General features: G+C 34.8%; 2 protein-coding genes across 6 annotated transcripts; both read right to left on the bottom strand.

Annotated features, from left to right (window-relative positions):
* Positions 1-1,241: 1,241 nt before the first annotated feature.
* Positions 1,242-3,408, bottom strand: LOC133704241 (sugar transport protein 8-like). The gene is made up of 4 exons (XM_062129018.1): positions 3,018-3,408; positions 2,539-2,858; positions 1,815-2,441; positions 1,242-1,730 (listed from the first exon to the last, which is right to left on the bottom strand). Exons 1-4 carry the CDS (start codon positions 3,148-3,150, stop codon positions 1,266-1,268), a joined length of 1,545 nt encoding a protein of 514 aa, XP_061985002.1. The 5' UTR covers positions 3,151-3,408; the 3' UTR covers positions 1,242-1,265.
* Positions 3,409-9,521: 6,113 nt separating this feature from the next.
* Positions 9,522-17,711, bottom strand: LOC133704271 (cyclin-T1-4-like). Of its 5 annotated transcripts, none has more exons than XR_009844035.1 (8): positions 17,442-17,707; positions 16,351-16,900; positions 16,167-16,248; positions 15,362-15,496; positions 14,883-15,058; positions 11,490-11,635; positions 10,651-10,944; positions 9,522-10,036 (listed from the first exon to the last, which is right to left on the bottom strand). XR_009844035.1 is itself a non-coding variant. In XM_062129052.1 (7 exons), the coding sequence occupies exons 2-7, from the start codon at positions 16,893-16,895 to the stop codon at positions 10,910-10,912; spliced, it is 1,119 nt and encodes a 372-aa protein (XP_061985036.1). In that variant the 5' UTR covers positions 16,896-16,900; positions 17,442-17,707; the 3' UTR covers positions 10,395-10,909. The 5 variants fall into 5 exon arrangements, 3 of the variants coding, with proteins under 3 accessions (XP_061985036.1, XP_061985037.1, XP_061985038.1); XR_009844034.1 differs by lacking the exon at positions 9,522-10,036 and adding an exon at positions 10,395-10,512; XM_062129052.1 differs by lacking the exon at positions 9,522-10,036 and having other exon boundaries at positions 10,395-10,944.
* Positions 17,712-24,726: the final 7,015 nt, after the last annotated feature.

A 24,726-nucleotide genomic window follows, 5' to 3' on the forward strand; every position in this document is an offset into this window, starting at 1 on the left:
ATTAGAGCAAGGCACTAAATCAAATTATATCCCTTTTATCTTCAAGTTTGAGTATGAAAGTGACAAATATGAGGAGGGTGAGAAGCCACCACTTAAGGACTATAGGGATATTAAGTATCTAATTGATGACTAGTTTTAGGTGATTAGAAGATCACTTAATGTTTAGATTAATGAGGATGATATAAAGCAATAAAGAGATAACATATTCTATAGTAGATGCCATATAAATAATAAGGTATATGATCTGATTATTGTTAGTGAAAGTTATACTAATGTTACTAGTACTATACTTGTTAGAAGATTGAATCTAAACACTGTTAAACATGAAAAGTCTTATAGACTTCAATGGTTGAATGATTATAGAAAAGTAAGAGCTATTAAACAGGTTTTGATTTCTTTTTCGGTTGAAAAATATAAGGATAAAGTTTTGTGTGGTGTTGTGTCTATGTTTGCTACTCATCTATTATTGGAAAGACCTTGGCAATTTGACAGAAAAGGCAAGCATGATGAGTTTAAGAGCATGTATTCTCTTTATAAAGATGGGAAAACATTTACACTTGTACCATTGTTCTCTAGACAGGTATATGAAGACCGATTAAAATTGAAAGAAAAAGGTGAAGCCAAAGAAAAATATCAATCATGTAAGGATGTGAGAAAGAGTGAAAATAAAGCGAGACAAGAGAGAAGAAGGTTAGATTTAACTAAAATAGGAATAAATAAGGACTTGGCCGAGAAAAGGAGAGAATAAAAAAAGAGAGAAGAAAGGAAGGATGAGGGAAAAAAGAGTGAAGAAAAAATAAAGAAATATATTACTTTTTTTACAAAGAAGATTGAGGTTAAGAATGTTTATTTTTCTTACTGGCTTATGATTTTACTTGTATATAAAAAAATATTTTTTAATATTAATGACCTTGATGATTGTTTTTAGTGTTACAGGATTAAAAATATCTTTTTTTATGAGATTCCTAGTAAATTATCACCTATTATTAGAAGAATTCAGCATCAAATTAATTTTTTACCTTGCTTGTATGTATAGCATTAAAAAATATATACCATGTATAGAATATAGATGTACCAAACAAATCTATAAACAGCAACACTCCACGCTTGCAAAACTGAATTCAATTCAGTCTCAAACATTGATTATCGTTGAGTGCAGAATTCAATTAGTGGTGAAATACATGAAGATCACAAGTAGACGAAAGAACATTCTATTGTTAATATATGACGCAAGCCTCGAATTCCCATCTGTACAGCTCTGTAGTTTAGGTCAAATGTGGGTGGATCATCTCAATTGCTCCTTTTTCCACCACTTGTTCATCATTGAAGAATCTCTTCCAGAACCAATGCTGCTTCCAGACTCTGTCAACCATCTCGTCAACAGGAACGCCCTTTGTCTCGGGGAGCAAAAATAGTGCAAACAGTCCCATTACCACGATCCATGCAGCAAAGAAGAAGAAAATCCCTGCTCTCAAATGGCATAGCATGGACAAGAATGCTTGTGCAATCACAAAGGTGAAAAGCATGTTGGAGCTGACTGCGAAGGAAAACCCGGCTGTTCTGGTCTCAAGAGGGAAGGTCTCGCTTGGAATTAACCAACCAAGAGGACCCCATGACCATGCAAACCCAGCAACAAAGACGCATACCATTATCACCACCACCAATGCATCTCCACTGGGTAGGGTGCCGGTTGTCTTCAAATCTTTCATCAGAACACCTCCAATGATACACTGGATGCAAAGCAATGAAATATTAACGTTAATAGGATGATTCATTGGAGCGAGGAAGATAGACAGAGCAATTAAAATCCAAACCTGGGTAATAAGCATCTGTACACAAGCTTCAAGCAGCAATGCCCTCCTACCGACCTTGTCAACGAGGGCTACCGAAACTGTGGTGCTCAGAACATTGACAAGGCCAGTTACGACAGAAGAAAGCAACGCAGCATCACTCCCAAATCCGACTGTCTGAAAGAGAACAGGCGCGTAGAACATAATGGCATTGATGCCGGTGAATTGCTGGAACACTTGCATCACGATGGCTATCACTAGCGGTGGTCTGCTTTCTCTCTTCATGAGTTCATGGTAGGGTTGGGTAATTTGGCTAGCCACCTCGCAAGCATGCACGATCGAATCATACTCAAGATCTACATTATCTACACCCCTGATCTTTTTAAGCACTGCCCTTCCTTGCTCTACTTTCTTGCGCTCAATAAGGCTAGTTGGAGTCTCATAAATGGCAAGCGAACCAAAGCACAGCAGTAGAGCAGGTACACCAGCAATTCCAAGTGAAATTCTAAATCCGTAGGGATGAATCTTACCGACTGCATAGTTGACGATATTAGCAATCAAGATCCCGATTGTAATGAAGAGTTGGAAGCTAATGTTAAGTGCTCCACGGATCTTTGCTGGAGCTAACTCTGATAGAAACAACGGTACTGCCTGGATGAAGAAAAAGAAAACCAAATTATTGTTGATCGAAGACCGCAATGGCATATTTTATCTGCAGGTGAACGAAGGTATGGTTCTTAATTACTACCTGATTGGCGAATCCCACTCCACAACCAAGAAGAAGTCTCCCAATGATCAGCATTTCAATATTTACAGCAAATGTTGTTAGAGCAACGCCACCGATGAAGAAAAGAGATGCAAGCTGCATAGTTGGCTTTCGGCCAAACTTTGAGCACGTCTTTGAAGCGAGAAAGCTGGCTATGAGAGCCGCTATGTACAGGGACGATGTGAACAATTGCAGTTTTTTATTGTCATATTTACAGTAATTATTTTCATGAGCCTGTTGCTTCCTTTCCCATACTTGATAAAAGAATTTCTTCAAGAAATCATCCATGGCTGTGACACCACCTGAAGTTTGCAAGAATTTAATAGCATCAGCACTGTTAATCATTGCAATATATAAGAAATGCAAAAGGGAAGTTTGCAAGAATTTAATAGCATCAGCACTGTTAATCATTGCAATATATAAGAAATGCAAAAGGTTCAAGTCCATTATCAAATGTAAACCTGAAACTCCAATGTCGTAGCCAAACATTAAGCCTCCACAAGCCGCAATCACCACACATACGAAGACACTAAATGTTATCCTGCCTTCAAACTCTGGCACGTCGCCATTGTTAGCGATCACAACAGCCGGCATTTTTCCTCTCTAAGAACAAAAAATTATCTCCAAAATAGTCTTACAAGTAGAGAAGGAGATAATTGCAAGTAGTAGAGAGGATCGGGCAGGAGGTTAACTTTAACAGAAAAGCAAGAGAGGCTGCAAGTGCTCTTAATTATGTTAGTGTATAATTGCAGGTATTTAAAGAGATGGAGAAATTAATTAAGGCTAATAACAGAGACACGAGAACAGGGTAAAATTAAGGGTTGGACTCTGAAATAATGGAGAACCGCATGTTTAGGGAGTTCCTAGATGTTAATTTTAGTCTTAAACAGGTGACTCGGCAAGTGACAAGAGAACATAAATCAGACAAACCTTTCGTTATATCTTTATATAGTCCAGATTCTGACCACAAATTCTTGATTTCTTATCGTACTGGGATAACCTTTTGAAACTAACCTACTTATCCTAATCAGCTAATTAACTTAATTTCTTCCTTTTCAGTTTCTTTTATCCCAACCTCTTTATTAAATTAGTATTGTGCTGTGGATTTTTTCAAATTTCTCAAGACATCCAACCTATTTTTAGTCACCTATCTGAAACATTTGAATCATAAACTGTCTCCAAGATAGCTGTGGCTGGACATGCTCTGCCAATGCCTTCGAGTTACTTTCTGCTAAGCTTTCTTATTATGTTGCAAGAATTTATCGCAGTACTCTACAACTTAAGTGAATTTGTAAGACTTCATTAAGCCATAATTAAATCTATTTAATTAGAATTTGTAGCTAAGACATCATTCTAATAATTTTTTTTATTAAGCCATAATCTTTAATTAATTATTGAGATTTCACTTCAGACCATCTTTATAATAAGAACATAATTTAAAGAATCTCTATCCTCTCAAATTCATGCATGTGTGTGTATTATGAAAGTATAAGAAAACTCAAAAAGATGTTACAGGGTAAATTTTTGCTCCGCGAATAAACTCGTGCGGCAGCCTAGTCCCCCACTAGACTCAGCCTTTTCTCACCAATTTCACTCGTGTTTGTCTAGTAACTAAGTGCTTCCCTCACGCGAGAGGTTTCCCCACTTTCCCAAGTTAAAAAACAAGCAGAATACACAAGTTTTATAGGAACTCTTTCCCAACCTTTATTGATCTCGTAAACAAAGGAAACTATACACAATTTCGTATGTGTGCTATGCACAAAGATTGCATGCTACACCAAGCTATCTCTATCTAGTGCTCTACATGCTCTTGCATTCCCTTATATGCTAAACATACCCCAAGCATGCTCCCCCACAACCAAGAGCTGCAACAAGTATTTATAGACAAGTATTTATAGACAAGCATTTACAAGGCACAACTCTCATTTCTACTTTTAAGGAAGTAGTGGGAAGTTTTTCCCCATGATCCCTCATGATCTTAGTGGGTTGAGAGCAACCCCTTGTCATCCCCAATGTTTAGCCCCCATGATCTCATGATCTTGGATATCCATAACTACCATTAACCCATATTCTGCATGCCCACCTGGCAGCCCCAACTGCCAGTTCTAGCTGCGTTTCCTGTTGGGTCTCTCGTATGCCTTGGACAGTCCTTCATCCAAGTTTTAGATCGTGCCAAGTCGAAACAACGACTTGCACAAACTGTTGTGCGCTGTCGAATTTGCATCTGTATGCAGACTGCCAATGTCTTGAATTCGTATCTGCGTGCGGGGTGCCAATGTCTGCGCTGCCAAATTCCGTGATAGCCCCAGTTCTCGTCAGCCTATCCTCCTGACGAGTTTTCCTGCTTGGCCTGGACAATCAATCGTCCAGCCCATGTTCGTCAACAATCTGTGCTGTCAATTTTTCTTTGACAAACCTACAGCTACACATATCTGCGCTGCCAATTTTTGAAACTAACCTACTTATCCTAATCAGTTAATCAACTTAATTTCTTCCTTTTCAGTTTCTTTTATCCCAACCTCTTTCTATCATTCTCGTCATCCTGCCAAGAAAACAACCACGCTCTGATACCAAATTAACCAAAAAAATAGGCCATCATTTGGTTGCATTATTTATTAAATTATCATGGTTAGAATTGGAACATCTTGAAAAATATCAAGAGTAATATTGGTATAGAACTCAGTTTCCGCTAAGCATTAAGCATTCTCCCCAAACTAACGTATTAAAGCTTTTCAATGCTCACCTCCAAAAGAATTATCTCCCCCTCGCACAAAATCATAAACATACGCACATAGACACATCGTTACTAAATTTATTGGATTCAGATAGGTAAATTAAGTTTCAGATTATTAGAATGTTTTTTGTTCCTTCTTTTTTTTGAGCACTGCCTACGAAATTTACAAGGCACCAAACCTCCCAATTTTACCCTGACTCAATCAAATTGAAATGTCCCCCACTCCAAACTCGAGCTTGTGAACAACCTCTTGTTAAGGAAACTACATTCAATTCACCATCAAGGAAACAAATTCTATTTGTATTTTCGTTTCTCATCGCCATCTAAATTCTCTTCATAACAATTATCATCAGATGTACAAAATCTTAGGTGGGTGTGGATCATGATCCCCTCCATGAAAGGGGTTACAAATTAATGAACATTGTCGAGCCTATAATCTAGAAGGATTTGTGGAGATGAAGCTAAGGAAACAAACTGATGATATAGGGCAAAGAAAATGAAGGAAGCTAAAAGGAATCAGTCTTTGAAGAAGATAGGACAGTAGAATCAATATGGGTCTCCCAAATAGAAAGGCCAGACAATAATTTCAACCAGGCATTCGATCTTGAACTAGAAGACCATTCAGTAGCGGGCACTCCACGTCCCCATTCCTCGAGAACATCCTATCTTGATGGCCTCCTTTGCCACCAAACAATCAAACATAGGTTCAAAGGTTGAAAATATACCATGCTATGCCATGCTAAAAAATCATACAGATGTAGCATTACTTTTGAAATAGCACGAAAAATTATGGAGGAAAAACAGATAATGTACTCACGAACGAGATAATTGCATAAAAAATGACACATCATTCATAGATCATTCTTCTTCAATGTTCGAAAAGATAAATACATGAGAAAAAGAAAAGAAAAAAAACATAATATCAGAGGACAAGTACTCGTGTCTAGCAAGCAAACAGGTATGAAAGGCACAATTTCCTAAAATAGAAAGGCTTAGCTTTTGTCTACAAGAATTAGAATAAACATGTTACGCACAAGATCACGAAGATCGTAGTCACTCTTGAAAACTTGAAGCCACCTCAAACTTTGATGATATTTTGTGGAGCCAAGAGGGCCTCCTTTACCTAAAGCAAGGCCACCTCCCACAAAATCAATGCTTCCAAATATCTACAAATTAAAAGAGTATCCCTCAAAATCAAGGCAGAGCGAAAACCTAAAGAAGAAAAAAATGTCTTCCCAGAAGCATTATCGCACCTTTCCAATCAAAGTTCTGAGGAGTAGAACACCATGAATATCAAGTCCTGCATACGAAGTGGAAATGAGCATTAGTAGACATGACAGTTGAAAAGGCTCAGCACTAGTAGACACCTTAAATGTCTTGCACTTAAGGCCACTAGGATCAACAATCTTCCTCCTCTGTTTCTTTCCATTCATGTCACTTTAATCCTCATCACCTTCATCACTACTATAAAAAGTTTCATTACCTTCAACTTCAACATCAAGGTCATCTTTATCACTACTTAATTCCATTAATTTTTTGTGTCTGTTACACCATTCAATATTTGACCAAAACAAGAATCTCCTTGTAAACTATCAATCCATTCAACTTTATTTATATTCGAGAACTCAAATCCTTCTTCTTCTGAAGAAGAAATATAATTCTCATCATCTTCACTAGAATTATTATCCTCGTAATTTGTTTTACATTCAGTACCACCCTCTTCACTTTCCATATGATAATTACACCAGCATCCACACCTTTACTACAACTACAAGCACCAACATTAAAATCTATGCCATAACTTTTGTCATCCCTACCAATACCCACAGTCATAGTTGCACCCTCACCATCACTATATTTAGCTAAATCCAAACCTTCTTCCCCAATAATCAATATAACTTTATTATCATCTTTGTCTAGAAAATATTTTATTCTTGCATTTGGTTTTTCTATATAACACTTCTGCATTTTTATTTATAGTGGAGCACCATTAGGATCAAGATCAACAGGATCCATATAAATGTGGATTTCTTCTTCTCCTTTGACTTCATATATATTCAATATCTACATTATCGATGGATCATCAACTATTTTATTACCCCTGTTATTCCTTATATGCAAGTCAAAGTCATGAACTTGCTTGTGAATGAACAGCAAGTTTATATAAAACATGTACTTAGAGAAGCAATTGCTCATGATGTATGTAGCAATTCCATGATATACAATAATAATATTGGGCATTTGATTTCCTACATAGTCAAACACTAATTAAATATGGTACGGTAAAATAACACAAAATTACTCATTATATGAATAGGGTTCCATTTAATTTTATGCTTTTTTTGGTTAAATAGAGTAAAATAAACAATATTCTATAGAAATAACAATAATTAAACCACCACTAAACCTACTAACTTAATTATTGAAGTCTGATAGAAAACATGTGAAATGATATATATACCCTAATATGTCGAGAACAACAGCAATTTCACAATTGTTGACATGAATAGACACCAAGATACAAAAATCAACTACAAAGGATCTAAACTTTGATTTTGTAGAATTAAAGGTTGAATCGAACTTGGATTTTGTAGAATTTTATAGAGAGATTTTGTTTAGAAATTGTATGTAAAGAGAGAAAAAGGGTTAATGTTTGCAGGTTTGGGAATATAATTTACATGAGAGAAATTTTAATATTTTGAATGATTTGAAAATTTTTATTGACTAAAGATATTTTCTGTAATTTACAAAATAATGGAGACAAAGCATAATTTTAACTTAACTATAAGATGATGGATTAATTTTCAGTAATTAAAATCAGAAAGAAAAAAAGAAAAAACTTGCTTTTCTCTGTAAGCTTCATTCTCAAGAACTTCATAGTCAAGACACAACATTGTTTCCATTGCTACTACCAAACAGGCTAACATCATCAAGCTCGTCGTCCTCTGAGTTTGGAATCCGTGACCACGATAGCCTAGCAGTCTCCATTCCTTTTTGTAATTGATTCGATTACTTTATTTATTTATTAATCTCTCTAACTCTCTTGGAAATCAAATACTAAAACTAAACCCTAATAAGTGTAAACCCTAATAGGAAGTTACTGTCGTGTTTATGAAGAGTTTTGATCCTGTACGGCATTTGATAATCAATAAACAGAAATCATGGAGAATTTAAACTCTAAAATTTTGCTTTTAAAGAGAAATCGCTCGCGTGTTTCTGATATATATAGGGGACCATGGCATAGAATCGCGAGTGGCATTTCCCTGTCTTTCTTCTATTTCTCCTCTCTGGGTGATGTTTCTTTTTCGCTGGCTTATCTGTTTATCTTTTTGTAACTGAATTTCTTTACCTTCTCTTTTTTTTATTATTAATATAAATATTTGGATTAACTTGTGTTTATCTCAATTGATTTTACAATCTTTAAAATTAACAATTAGCATTTATCTCTATTGATTTTATAATTTTTAAAATTAATAATTATAAAAGTCTTCAATAATCTTAAAATTCATGAGATTTAAACTGTAAACCGCTAAAAAATAACATATAACCTTATTAGTAAAGTTACACCTTTTTTTTTTCTTATGGTTTTCTTGCTTTGTCATGAAAGAGGTATGAACTACGAAGCAGAGATCGTATATGAATATGACACTGCCATTGACTGTGATGTACCGAATGATTGTTTCTTGCTGGGAGAATGTGTTTTGGACCTACCATTAAGGTTAAAAATAGTCGACCTTTTGGGTCTCTGTGGACACGTGCCCAGCTTTGCAGCTGACAGCAGTCTCTTGACCTTAGATTATATATTCTTTAAAATGATTTAATTAGGCTTTTTTTTTTCCAACAATTTAATATGGTTTAGTTAAATTGCATCAGACGCTTGGCTCGGGTGTACGGTAGATTAGTTGTTTTGGTTAGAATATCTTCGTATGCGTTCAGTAATGCAGTGAGTACATTTTTGTGAGTGTTTTTGTAAAATAAAATGTAATAAAATAATATTTATTTATTTATTTTTAATATAATCATATTAAAATCTTTGAAAAAAATTTAAAAATATTAATTTAATATTTTTTTCATCACAAAAATAAAGATTGATACAGCCCAATACATGCTTTTCGCATGTGAATACTCTTAAAGATTTTACTGGGTGTTAGAAAAAAAATCTTAATTGATTGTAATTTAATTTTGATTTATAAAAAAAAATGGCTAGCAATAATGTCCCAAACAATTGAAGTAGTTTCAAAACAAATGGATAATTAATTAATCTTCTGGCTCTACAATCCAATTCATTTTTCCTTGTCTGGATTTGAGGACTATTAAAATGTAACTATTAAAAAGAAATTACAACGGTAATTACTCGCCAATGTATTCAAACTAGCATGTGAATAGAATTATTCCCTTTGGAACCTATGGATCGTAATGTGGAGGAGCACTCTCTCTACATTATAGCAGAGTGGCAGCCACTTTAAGCTGTCATGCAGGCTCAATCTATCACCACAGACCCTATGAATCTATTTCCTTGCTAGATTTGTACTGTCGTCGCCACAGGAAAGTACTCCCCGACCCCCATGAATCCATTTCCTCCTCTCCCCCCTTTACAACAACCCCCCACCACCACCTCCACCTCCTTTTAATCCCTTTCCATTTTTATTGAATTTAAAGAAGAAAAGTTGCTTCATTCATCTGCGTCTAAATCACACCATGTTTACCCTTTCTTATACCCTGTTTTCTTCGAGGGACAAGATTTTCCTGCAAAATTTCCTGACTATAAACATAGACAGAATTGATAGCTTTTCCAACTGAATCTTCTAATTAGTTTTCCTAACAAAAAAAATTTTGAGGCATAAATCAATGTTACCCAGACGACAGCAGAGTATAACACAAACAGGCAGAGGGATATATCCCACATCCAATACGATGGGAAAATTCCCACTTTTCGATCACAGGAAATCTTGTATTTTTACCTGAATTTTAGGAGCATCACCCTCATATATTCAACCTATTACTTTTTTTTGCCACAGAAAATTCAGCAAGAATTTATAATCACTGTATCGCTGCAACAATCATCTCCAATATCATAAGCATGTCTCATATTTGCAAAGCAATCGACAGGCAAGCTTAGGTGTTGTAATAAAGGTAAATCATCCGACATTTCCCAAGATTCATACCAGACTATCATTTTGCATTACCAACTCCAATCTTGGATGGGCATCATGCATAAGAACCTAGGAATGGAACCAAATAGGGTAGTGCTTTGTCACACATCTATTGAAACCTCAGGCATAAATTAAATTGAAAATGGACACCGCTCCAAGGTTAGGCTTTCAGCTAATTTGTCGTTCAATTTTGCAGCTAGTACTTACATTTTGAACTATAGATCCACCGACTCTCTTGCAGAAAGCACATGCAAGTCGAACAGCAGATCCATTTGACCTGTACTTCAAGTGCAACTTTTTGTGATGAGCATCTCCTTTCATCTCTCTTCCACTACATTCTCACACAATAAACAGTACTGATGATCTTTGTTACCATGTCGAACACATATTCTGACCTGGCTTATACTTACAACACCCAAAGTGCATCGCCCTCAAGGGTGGACCATGCTATAGCAATTATGCTATTTTACTGGAAAAGCTCCATCAGCTGCTGCGATACATCTGTGCATCATAAAGTCACATACAGATGAATTAGCAACAAGAACCTATGTGAAGTCTGATAAAAATATTTAGTATGAAGTTAATTTAACAAAAGCTCATCAAATGCAAAACACAAATTTCACTACAGAAGCACAAAGAGAAAAACACAAAAGTGCGTACACACTGGGACACATGATAAAAACATGGCAAGTTAAAATGTTGAAAGCCGGAACCCAAATCCCCAATTTTCATCCTCTATTGCAACTTAAATTTAATTTTATCAATTTTTTTAAGAAAAAAAGGAGTTTGTCTCCCTGAGCAATTTACTGATTTTTGTCCACCAAGACATTCTCAAAATGTCATAAACTTGATGTAAGTTTCTGATCCAGAAATGAAAGGACCAGTCCTTTGTTCACAACAAAGTAAACTATGTAGATTTGATCGGCATATCTAAAGATTCAGAGAATTGCCAGTTTTATGCAATTTATCTGGTAACTGAACTTGACTGCAAAAGATTAAGGCAGTGCAATGATTCAATTTAACTGATAAAAGTTATGTTTAGCTACCTTGGAGAATAGCTGGTGTTGTTTCAAACTCCCGCCAGATATTCTGGTAAAAAGCAAGATCAAAGTTTAGAAACTTGGCAGCAAGAAAGGCAGCACCAGCGGCAATGTGATGGGGCTTAAACTGAAGCCACAATGAGCTCCGGAGCCTATAACACAAAATAACAGCTTTTATAAAGTGTGCTAAAACCACCATTAACCAGCACATGATGAGAGAGGCAAAACTGACAAACCAACCAGCTTCACAACGCTATTATGGAAACCAGATATCTTGTGAAACTTGGCATATTGCCAAAATTTTGATGAAAAGCATATTAGCAATCAAAGTAAAATGTATAAACAAATACACAGAAAATCAAAATACTAGAAGACATCATTATGGATTCAAGTACAAAAAAATAATGCAAGTCTAGTGATTTTTCTCTTACCCACCAAAAAGGCAGCAACCCAGGAAGAATATTTTGCAAGAAACTCTGCAGGATGGCTGATAGAGTACCAAAACTATAACAAACATCTTACACTCATTTATAAACACATCAACCCCCAGGCCCATTCTGATGCAGGGGCTTTTTAACTCCAGAAACATACACAATTCAAATAATAAAACAAATAGAAACTAGCAGCACATTCTGCATCTTCTGCTCAACAACTTGATCTGGAAAGGCTTGTCAAAACACATGAACTAATGCTCATGAACCATGCACGTAACCCAGATATAGAATATCACCATCCCAAATCCTCTAGCCAGCTATAAGCATCATTCACATCCACAATAACAAAAAGATGAGGCATAATTGAATACATATCTTATAAACTGGATAACTCCATATATATATATATATATATATGAATATCATGCTATATGGAAGGGTTCTGAAAAATTTTGAACCATACTTTTGAGTGATTAAAAACCTCAAACTGATATGAGGGATTATCAAAACTGATAATGGTGAGAAAAAAATGAAGCATGTTTCAATCTTGAAAACTTCAAAGCTAGAGAATTAGAAGGAAGCTGAGGATATTTGGGATAGAATATCTGAAGGGTCAAGGCCTGATGCTGGGGGGCAAACATAGTAAAATGTAATATTATAACATTGTTTTGTTAACCTGGCCCCTCATCCTACAATCTTCATTTAAGAATAAGAGCAGCTTTATGGAATTGAACCGTGAAAGGTGTTGTTTCTTAATTCTCTTTACAAAAGAAAAACAAATCAAAATTTCAAAGTTTTGACTTACAGGGAAGATATTTCCCCATGCAGCTCATCATCCAGTCAACACTACAAACTGATAAAGAAGCAGTAATCATATATGGAGCTAATTAAGCCCTGCACAGATCAACCTCTGGCCTGATATTGCCAGTCCAAGCCTAGCATGAGAGAAATCAGGAGCCCTGGGCCCTACAAGATTGAGTGTTCATTTGTGCTCAAAAATATCTCTTCTTTAATAAGGCGAGGCAACAGCTTAGAGAGCTAAGACCTGAGTGAAATGGAGATGGTCCCAAATTCCAATTTTACCCAAAGGAAAAGGTTCAAGCTTCACTTATTTTTTTGAATTCCTAAAGAACATTTAATATACTCCAATTCCATGAATGCCTGCATGTATTTAACACAAAATGTAGCAGGAAAATAGTACTGTAACCTCAGCTGTCATAGATAGCTGAGCCTAAAAAGACAACCTGGCTCACCATGTGTATGTGCAGCATGCACAATAACAGCAGGTATATTAATAACAACAATATTAGAAAAATTTATCGCAATACCAGCTGATGACAATAACCAAAATATATATATATAGTGATGCCTACATCTATTTTTTTTCCCAGATGCTTGCAATGCAGGGAGCTCTATGCACAATGACAGGCCAATAATGATGATGACAATTATCAAACTGCTATAAAATGTTAGGCATTTTCCCTGGTTTTGGCATGCGCTTAGTTTTGCATGCCAATAGTTTCCAAGCAAACAATTTATCTATGCATTTTATAATTGTGAGTTAACCAGCACTGAGAAACTGACATATTTGTGACAATGAGCAATAGCTCAAATGGCATACTGTAACCATCATCCCCCATTGGACTTGGATTAGAGCATCCTCAGAAAGAAAAACAAATTGGCATGCTGCTTGTACCTTCTCAAATTTCTATCTATGCTGGCAACATCAACAATTTTCCACCAGCAAACCATCACAAACCACTGACACAGTGATAGCCAGTCTAACTTTAAGGTACACAAGTGGCAATCTCACACTGCACATCAGAACTCACAATCAAACAACTATGCAGCTACATGACCTTCTGACAATTGGGCATCTACACTTGTTGGAGAAATTCATTGAGGTTTTTATTCTAAAATTATGAAATCGAACCAAAAAAGTGCAACCAATTTTCAGGGAAAAAAGGAGTTGATGCATAATGGTTTAAAAAAGAAAGAAAGAACAAAAGAAAACAGAATATCTGAGGACTCGTACCATTTAGAAACAAGGAAAAAATCATGAAGGAAGGAGGAAAAGAATAAGAACAAGAGAAATCCCAGTCACTATGGCTCTTGATCCTTGCCAAGTCAATTAGTTTTCTCCAAATCAGGGTGAACGGAAACTAACAAAATAAGCAGCCAGGTCTTACAAACTTGAGTTTGTATGAGGTGGCTACACAACTTGCTCCAAATGAAAGTGAAAAAGGAAGAAAGTGGGAAAAAAGTTGAAAGAAAAAAAGGTGTTGGATGTTCTGAGGGTATCTTATTTGGCAAATAACCCAGTTGACAGGGAGCAGTGAATCACAGTAATGTGATCCACAACACATCGGCAAAGCAACTTCAGATGTTTAAAAAACTTTCCATGCACAGCATATCAATCCTCCAGCTAACAATATCATATAGGTGAGCACGTTAATCTTGTGTAGACCCTGCAATTATATGCCATGCCAAAAAATCAATATCCCATACCAGAATAACTACGTAGATTGGTTTCTTCAAAGAAGAAAACCATTGAGACTAGTAGCACGCTATGATGAACCAAAAGAGAAATAGAAGAACCCAGCACATACTCTCCATGACCCAAGTACCACGAATACCCAACAAACCTTCTGATTGGTTTGGATTTAGACACTAACCAATCCATACTTGTGGACACAGACAAGCCATCATAGCTGCAAGACCACTAGCTAAATCTTAAACCGTGTCTTTAGCTGAACTAGTGTGAGAAAATCCAGATACAAAGTATTTACAACAAGATGGTCCAAATCAAATTCCTTCCTGAAGAAGGGAGCACGATCAGAATTAATATTATTATATTATTGTACCTGGTAAGAGATAGTTCATTTTGACACTGATATAAATGAACCACACCAGTACAAATCTAAAGATCCAATAAAATATATCATATCAGAAGTAGTGCACTTACCCTTCACCGACCAAGTTTTGAGCCAGATTCACCAAAACAGTTTGTGAAAGACCTAATTTGTCAAGGATGGTTGTCAGAGGACCATATGGATGCTGCACATTTATTTCAAAATTTAGGGTTGCCAGAATCATTTGCTCAGCCTCGATAACTCGCTCCCGGTACTGTTCAAACCAGTCCTGTTTAGCAAAACTCATTTCAAGTTAGTACGCTACAGACTTGGGGCTGCAACTTTTCAAAAGGAGTAAGAAAACTCTGCATCACTTTGAGATTTCATGTAAAGCAAGAAATGCGGTCCAAATTAACCAATAGACAGGAAATTCAACACAATTTGGAGATAGGCACTCCATACATGAATTCAAAGAGGGACATGAGGATTTTTTTATGTTATCCTCTTTGTATTTAAAGACAGACCCGAATTAAATTTTTCTTTAATATATACAAAAGGTAAGAAATTATAGATCAGGCTGCAAGGTACTTACAACAGGGAGCAGGTATGACAAGAAAGTAATATCCTGCTTGTGGAAAATCTCACAAGAAGCTCTCACGACATTATTCAAAGGGCGTGGCGTCTCCTCAGACTTTGAAGCGAGAAAAAGTGCAGCAACAGCAATTAACTGCAACAAACACAAAACACACATGACAAATATAACCATCAAAAAGAGGAATGTCCACTAGATTTATTGCATAATTGTATTGCAAGCATCCTCATAAAGCATTCATGCATATATCGGAAATCATACCATGATTAAACAAGCCATAACTGACAAGAAATCAGAAAAATAAAAGCAACAAAAAATAGATGCAACAAATCTAAAATAGCCAAAAGATAGGCAATACAAACAGACAACAAAGGCTGTCCGTCCGATTTTTTCTTACGTTACAAATGCAGAATGATGCAGTATCAGATCATGTACACAAAGCAGCTACACAAGTAAGACCCTTGTGTCAAAAGAATAGTTTTGAATTGAGAGTTCTAACTCCACCTTCATCACAGGAGGAATCATAAGTCAAAAGGACTAGTAAATTTCCAAATCAAGGCAAACTATTCAGCGTAACAGAGTACACCAGGCTTCCATAGATAAACCATCAGTTCTAGACTTAACAATTACTTAGTTCTTTATCAGCCCAAAGTTCTAAACAGCTAATAACATTGTTCTCTTTATAGAAATAGCACTTGGGAGGAGAATGCTAACACAATTCAGGAAAGGTTATTTAAGTAAAATGGTTGTACACAAAGTATCCTCCAAGTAGTAAAAAACTCAAGCATGAGCATTTAAAACTCACATATCTATCATGGCATGCATGTGATCGTCGAACAAAAAAACGGTGGCACAAAACCATGCCAGTGCCAATAGTAGTTTGCGGCCTACAAGAAGCGCGAGAGGTTGTTAATTACATGCAAATTCTGATAAGCAAGCGTCCGAACAAAAAATATTAACTGGAAACACATTCTAAGTGGAGCACTTACAGCTCCAACCGCAGTCCGAGGTTCTGAAGGAAAGCACAATAAGAATACCGCAGATGCGTTTCACGTAGTGCATCAATTCCATCTTTTCTAGATGGGGAGTGTCTTTCAATCTCATCCTTTGACAAGAATACTGGTTCATCTTCTTCCAGTTTTGAACAATCACGTTTGCAACTTATAGATGTAGAGACCTCAGCATTGGATCTAGTTGGCAGAGGGACTGAATTGTTGTAAGATAGATCGGCATGTTCATATGCATTGTATTGAGGATAGTGTCTCCCACCATCTCCCCAGGTATCCGCACTAAATTTTCTCCTTTTAAAAGCTGGTGCACCGCTGGGAGGGTTAGCATAACCATTAACATGGTCCCTGAATTTCCCCGAGGAGTAGTCTCGGATATTGCTATGATTCCAATTGTAGCTGTAGTTGGTGTTCCTATTCGCATCAATGTTCCTATTTCCATGGTTGAAAGTGTACCCATTCAAAGAGTTCCACCGATCATCATGGCCCGTTCCTCCGTGTGAACGATGATTCCGTGCAAAGGACATTATTCCTGAAAAATTATCCAATTAAAATAAAAGAAATAAAAAAATAAATAAGATTGCACCTCAAATTAATAGACTTGTTCTAAGAAGCTGAAACTAGAATCACATAGTAGGTCAGATCACGAATAGTCTTATTATTTTTTTATCAAGATTTTGTGCTTATTTTCATTGGCCTTTTAAATTAAAGTTCAAGTGGCTTCCAAAAATTAAATATAGATAAAAGTTTAAGCATTTCACCAAAGTCAAAGGCCTATAATTCATAATTAACCTTCTAATGACAAAATCCATATTGTTACATACACTCAACCAGCAACATTTCTTGGTGGACGCCAATTATTTTTCTCAAATAGCCATTTAATGAAAAAAAAAAAGGGAATCCATCGATCTAACAAATCCAAGATAAAATTCAACCATATATATATAACACGGTATTTCAATACAGCATCAAAACTTTCGATAACACGGAAAAAAAAGCATCCATCTATAATAATCGAACATCAAAAACAACATCGGCGCGGTGGCAAAAGGTATGAGATCATATATAATTACCGTGATAAGTGGAGATATAGATCTGAAAACTCCGTGATTGAGATTAAGATTACAAAGTGGAGAGGAGAATTTCAGTTTTTTATTAGGCGTCGAGGCTGAGAATAGATTACAGAGAGCGTTTGAATAAAAGAAGAGAGAGCGGAAATAGAAAGAAAGAAAAAGAGATGAGAAAGATATAGAGAGATGCAAAGAGAGGAGACAATTTCAATGGTTGTTGGGTTGGGTCATGTGGTTGCTAGAGATTTTGCTTTGCCCTTGTGGGTTTTGTTTGGTTTAATCCAAAATTCGATTCCTTTCTTTCTTTTCTTTCTTTCAGTTTGGTAAGGGTTGGTTTGGGTCTGGGTCTGGGTTTGGGTTGGGGTCTGGGTTTGGGGTGGGTGGACGTTGGTCGGTAAGAGTCTTGCACTTTTCGCTGCCCTAATTTATTTATTTATTTCCCCTTTTTTCTTCACATTCATTATTTTTATTTTTTTATTGGAAGATTAGACTCTGCATCCAGAGTTTTTTCCGATAGTTTTTTAGATGGATTTTTCTCTACTTTTTCCTTAATTTTTTGTCATCGAGAGTCAATTTAAGAAACTCAAATTCCAGCCCTACTTATTAATTTTTTTGAAAAGTGTGGTCACAACGCAGCACCAAGAAGATCTATATTCTCACGTCTTTTACTCTCATTTTTTTATTTATCATAAAAAAATTTCATAAATTGTATTTTTATAAAAATAAAATACAACTCCAAATATATGAAATTATTACTCTTATATTTTCAATAGTGAAGCACTGAAGCTTGAGTTTTTGAGAATTTTGTTTTGCCACGCACCTAAGCTTTTCAATTCTTCATCCAGCCCAAGACAAATCTTTCATAAACTCCTCGCTCACAAAAGCGCAATTTGTCCACCTGAGCAGACAAAACAATGACTCATCTTTCCGGTTTGCCTGTGAATTTTATGCTATAATAATGGCGTTTATCTTCGTTCAAATTACCAAGTATACGTGCTAGAGCTTCGTCTTCTTCTTCTTTTCTTTTGAATCCAGCGTACTAGAATATTACTAACGTGTAGAAATATCCCTTTTAACGTACAAAAATATTCTCAGCTTGATTTTGTGCAAGAAAATCTAGTCTGCAACATGCAAAATGGTCCCAGATTTGACCATAAATTAGCTCATGCTTGTGTTAAAGAAAGGGAGAAAAGTAGCACGCATCAAGTATATACAGCAGTATATTTCCGAATCGAACACGTATTTTTAATCGAAGGCCGGCGTACTAGTGATCTATGCTTAGCTGTTCTTGGTTCCCTGGTTGGATTTCAATAATTGGTCATGCATTTTTGGACGATAAGATGAATGTAATCCTTCCTCGTTAATTATAAGTACAAAAAAAAAATTAGTACAGAAGAAGGTGCCTTATGAAAGATATGGATTCATAATTCTCACTCTACTTTGCTTGGCTAATTGCAATGGCCCCTGAAGGCCTTCGGGGACCAGGCGGCATGGTAGTTTATCGTTGACATCTACTCACAATTAGCTAGCTTTCCTGTAGTCTTAACCTGTTTGCATAACCAGTTACTACACCGTTTGTTCACGTACTGCTAATATTATGCTCTCCTGTGCCTTGGATACCTCAAAATTTTATAGACATAATGGGTGTTGGGTATTATAGTAACTTTAGTGATTATAGTTAAAAATTAAAAAAAAAAATTGTGATTTTTAATATATATATATATATATATTTGATTAAAAATACTATAAAATGAATTTTTGCATACAAAATAAATTAAAAACAATCTTCATAAATAAAAAAACATGTTATTTTAAATATATACAAAACTAATATTTAAAACCTAATTATGTTTGTGGTCCATTTCAAAAAGTATAAATTATTTCGCTAACCAAATGAATTTTTTTTGCATAAGCTTACACTATACTAAATGCGTACTTAATATTGTTGTAATTTTTTTGTGATTGTGGTTTAGAAAAAAATAATAGATTAAAAAAAAGTATTAATTTATAGTTACAGCAAATCAAATTAAAATATATATTTTGTTAAGAAATTATTGTTGAATAAAAAGCAGTGGAGAAATATTTGATTAAAATTGCAATTAAAAATATAATTGATAATAAAATAATTAAAAAAGACATAGTATTTCATAACTTATGTGATTATTAATATATATAAAAAAAGCATAGCAAAATAACATTAAATTTCTAGTTTGAAAAAAAAATGAATAATAAATGTGACAATTACAAAGGTGGCAAGTGATGTCTTTTCAAGTTAGCATAGTAAAATTGCGAGTTATTCAAAGTTGGTTCAGTTTTTGGAATTAAGTTAGTTTTGAGAATAGAATAATAACAGAGAATTATTCGATAATATAAAAAAAATTATTCAATTATAAAATTATAAATTAGAGTTTTTATTGGATTTCTTCTTTCACAAATTTAGAATTACTCGGCTGCGTGAAACAAACATTGAAATTGAACACATGAATGAAAGTTTTCATTATCGAAGAAACAAAAGGTTGAGAGCTCACCTCACTTCAAAAGCCTTACAAACAGGAACGATCCTGGAAACAAACGATCAAAGGCAACATAAAGTAAAAGTTCTACCCTTCTTCCAAAATATTTTTCTTCTTCCAAAAAAAGTCAAAGTTCTACCTTTTGCAAATTCAGCAATATTTGAATTTGCAGTTGCTTCTTTCAAAATGTTAGAATTACATATCCTGGACTGGACAGACTGAATGATTTGCTACGTCACTGTAAAAGTACTAAGCAACTCTCATGAATTCTTCTATTGCTATCCTGCCATACAGAGTAAATATAGCTGCACCAAGCAAACCTTATCACAGTGGCTTTGAAACTCTTCTTCTGCAAACAAGTCTTAGCTGCAGAATCAAATTCATATCTCCGATAACCTACTGGCCCTAGAATGCTGCAAATCTGCACAGTGGAATTCCATATGCTCTTCACTTCTGGACAATAGAAAAATAAGAGAACCCTGTCTTCGATTGCTCCTTCGCAGAAAACATAATCAGAGCCAACAAGCCTCGCTCTCTTAACTTGTCTGGCTAGCCTATATATTCAAGATGGCTAACCAAGCAATAAAGCTATTGTTATCTGGAATCAAGTTAGTTCTTTGCATGACTGTTTAACATTTGATTTTGACAATGACTAGAGCTTCAGTCATGTTAAAATAAATATTTGTTCTCTCTATCCTTTCTAGAATCATGAGTCCAAGACTTCAGGCAGGTGCAAGCAAGTTTTTTTTTTTTTTGGCTAAACCTTGGTAAATCAACACTTACAATTTGAGGAGGATACAATTTAATGCACTGTCATGTTATTCAATCATGTCAGAAGGAACTTATTGGAGGAAATTATATTTATAAAATTGCTAAGTGACGGGGAGAATTATTTGAGAAACTTATTAGAGAAATTCATTGGAAGAACTCATTAAGAGGAAGCTTGTATTTAGAAAATTTATGGCTAAGAAGAATTTATAGAGAAACCTTTGCTTAGAAAATTTTTAAGTGATAAGAAAAACCCAATAAAAAAATGGAGCTCATATTTAAAAAAAATTTAGTGGCTAGAGGGAACTATTGAGTTTAATTAAAAACAAGGTTTGCATGTTGGATAAACAATTAATTTATTCGTTTTAGCAATTCTATTTATTTATTTTTAGCCAAAGTAGTTTGTAGTTTGTACTTGATACTTGGTAGGCCAAGATGGTTAGTTATTGATACCCACAAAAGATCTTTTTTATATAGATTTTGAGACTCTCATATATTTAAATAAAAAAAAAGTGCAATGTTAATGTTATTTTAAAGAGATAAACTCTGAAAATAAATATGCTAAAAATAATAAAAATAAGAAACTTATAAACCTGAAGCTTAAAGGATTCATGAAAGTATTTATAGTCCATATATCTTATCATTTTATGGAAAAGAAGAGCTAAATAATCATTTAATTTATGTGATATTTTAAATTATATTTCACCTAAAATAATACATATTGAATCAATTTAAAATATTTAAAAAATCGTGTAAAGATATTGAAAAATTAACAAGTGAATGTTGGTGTCAAATAAGTTGTTCAAGTTTGTTAGGAGCAAAAAATATATCCAACCACATTGCTCGTGACCCATGATTGTCGGGCCGGTCCCAACAACACCGAGACACATTCTTTTTGTGCCGTTGAGAATTTTGAGCATCTATCACTTATTTTTAAACCCAAGTTCATTTGAGTTCACATATCAATAAGAAGGGTAGCAACAAGTACTTCTCTTTATCAAGATTCTCTTCTATTTTCAAGAAAGAGAACAACAACCGTGAAAATGACGTCAACGTAACGGGCTCTTCGGTGAAAAGAATAAGCTTCACAGCAAAAGAAGCTACAAGGAAGTATTTCAAGAAGTGAAGGAATTGACATTTGAGGGTCTAGCTGTTGTGGTCAATCATGTTACTTGTTCTGTTTCTGTTCCGGGTTCGATATTCTATGTGCACGCCTGTCACCCCCGCGGTGGCTAACCTGCCCCTGAGCTTACAGGATGTCCAGTGGACCGTGGGGAATAGTCATGGTGCGCGCAGCTGGCCCGAATACTCTACGTGAATAAAAAAAGAAGAAGAAGAAGAAGTGAAGCCATTGTATGAGAAACTATCCCAAAAACAACAGCAAAAAATGGGAGGTCATGTGCATCCATTCAATACCGCCAACTTCAACAGCAAATAACGCTGTCAGTCTGTCTCTGAAATCACAGAGATCGATGAAAGATGTTGATGATGTCTCTAGCAAGGATGCCAGAAAGGGAAGTAGTCCTGGAGTGTTTTGTCATTCTTTCTCGGGAAATTTGAGACCGAGAAGGAGAAGCTGCGCTTCCAGCTGTCCATCTCCAATGCGGTCATCTCCTGGTCACTCTGGTGTGCTTTGTAAAATGTTGTGGGTTCAGCCGGTACAGCAAGTAGGATTGCTGCAGGTGGTGGCATGTACCATCGAAGACACATTAACGGTGGAGCCTGGAGGAATTGCAGAGCGCTGTTCAAGGTGCAGTTGCTCATTGCAAGAACTCCATGATGCAAAACAAGACCGTGATCAGTGACGAAATCTACTGCATTCATGAGATTTAATTAAGTCATGATCAGTAAGCTAATTTATTTTATCTTTTAGTGGTATGTGCGCTGCATGTGGTGTCGTTGTGCGACCCGGGATAATCCTGTGGTTGATTTTGACGCATGGGTATTTGAAATTATTACCGCGGTAGTTTTTAAAATGTATTTTATTTTAAAATATATTTAAAAAATATTTTTTAAAAAAATTATTTTTATATTAATATATTAAAATAATTTTAAAATATTAAAAATATATTGATTTTAAATAAAAAAATAAAAAATTTTAATTTTTTTAAAAATACTTCTAAAATTCAATACTAAACATCGATGAAAACAGAATTATTTGTTTGAGAATTTGATAGCGATTATAATTTAAAATATTTTTTTGTTTAAAAATACATAAAAATAATATTTTTTATTTTTAAAAAAATTATTTTTAATATTAAATAAAAAATAATAATTTTAAATAAAAAACAAAATTAAATTTCGAGGAAACACGACTCCCAAACACACTGAAGTTTATTCCCTTGGAACTTGTAATTTTGATGTCTTTTAGGTTTTTATTTTTATTTTTTAGGTTTTGTTTATCACTAGCTGATTTGATTATCTACCCTAATTAATACCCCCAAGTCCCAGCTGTTTAATTAATTAACTTGTTGAGCTTTTCCATTTCTCTAGGTCGTTTTTTGATATGAACAAGTTACATGTTGGGGTACGTTATGACTTTTTGTGCCTGCTGATCCTGTTGCCTTCATGCTTTAGATCTGAAGACGAATTATTAAAAAAAAAAAAACAGCATATTATCATTTATTTGGCTGGGCTATTAATTATCAATGGTTAATTATAACTTAATTACTGTAGTTTATCAAAACTAATTAATCAGTCTTCATTGTTTTCGACACCTATTATTTAATCCTTATATTTTAAAATCCATTTTTAACTGAATTCTATTTCTTTGTTTCACACGCGCGCGTATATATATAAAGTAAATAGTATGAAAAAATTGATGAAAAAAATGTTTTTTCTAACAAAATACAATAAAAACAAGCATGAATTACGCTGTTCCAGGGATTATTTGAATTGCATGGCATCTGACTTCTTCACCTTTTTTTCTTTCTTGAGAAAACAATTTTTATATTGTGGTTCCTCGAATCAGCGAGCCACGTGCACAGGAGTAAGTGTTTTTTTTTTACGTGGTTGGGGCTGCTTTTAACACAAACCGCATAAATAAAGTGTTTGATAACAATAAAACATGAATTACTGTATACGTGGAGCCCGTAAAAAACGGTGTTCTGTGAGAAACAGTTCTCAGTTGCTTCTCACGCGTCCGCATCTGTCTAGATGAATTAATTCACCTCGGCACTCTTCACATGAATAGTGCTATTCAATTGACACTGTTCACGGTGGAAAAATTGTGTTTTTTTGTATTTTATTCAAAAAAATTAGAAGAAGATTATTGGATGACGTAACAAAAAATTCAGTTTTTTGTTGTTGCGCGCTTAAGAAACCATGAAAAATATAGTACTTGTTTGGTAGATTTCTTACGTGATGAAATTGCACATAGTTTAATGAAATAATAAAAAATATTTGATATCAATATTATTTATTTTATTGTATAATAATAGTAGTTAAATCTATAATATTTAAATTAAAAAACATTTGATATCAATATTATTTATTTTATTGTGTAATAATAGTAGTTAAATCTATAATATTTAAATTAAAATTCATCAATATATATATATTAAACTACTTTTTGTTCAACCACAGTTTTAACTAAACATATATTTTTTCAAATCAACCTCAACTAAAAGTACTTTTTACAAAACAACTTTTTTTAAACCACAACTACAACAGTTACCACAATACCAAACACACTCAAATGGAGCTTCAGGCTTTCCTTCCGGGATTTATGATAGGACAAAGATGGTGCATTTAGTATATAGCATGCGTGAACTGAACCAACAATAAAGTTTCTCGTATAGTTTTGAGACTTGACCCGGTCATCGACCCGATCAAATGAGCGGGTCACGAGTCAGATGAATTGACCCGGGTCAACCAAAAAAAAACAGTGGCTATGGCAGTAAAGGTACTATGATGGGGGATCGTGAGGTAGCATGTTGATGGCAATGTAGCGCCGTACCATGTGGGAGATTCAAACCTTTTTCACAAAGATCAATGATCAGACATTC

This window comes from Populus nigra, chromosome 10 (genome assembly GCF_951802175.1).
Source record: "Populus nigra chromosome 10, ddPopNigr1.1, whole genome shotgun sequence".
NCBI classification, from domain to species: Eukaryota; Viridiplantae; Streptophyta; class Magnoliopsida; order Malpighiales; family Salicaceae; genus Populus; species Populus nigra.

Coding starts and splice junctions, on each gene's coding strand:
- LOC133704241 (XM_062129018.1), bottom strand. CDS start 3,150: ATGCCGGCTGTTGTGATCGCTAACAATGGCGACGTGCCAGAGTTTGAA. Junction 2,442..2,538: donor GAGTGGGATTCGCCAATCAG/GTAGTAATTAAG, acceptor TTCTTCATCCAG/GCAGTACCGTTGTTTCTATC. Junction 1,731..1,814: donor TACAGATGCTTATTACCCAG/GTTTGGATTTTA, acceptor CTTTGCATCCAG/TGTATCATTGGAGGTGTTCT.
- LOC133704271 (XM_062129052.1), bottom strand. CDS start 16,895: ATGTCCTTTGCACGGAATCATCGTTCACACGGAGGAACGGGCCATGAT. Junction 16,249..16,350: donor CTCGGACTGCGGTTGGAGCT/GTAAGTGCTCCA, acceptor CGCTTCTTGTAG/GCCGCAAACTACTATTGGCA. Junction 10,945..11,489: donor AACACCAGCTATTCTCCAAG/GTAGCTAAACAT, acceptor TATGATGCACAG/ATGTATCGCAGCAGCTGATG.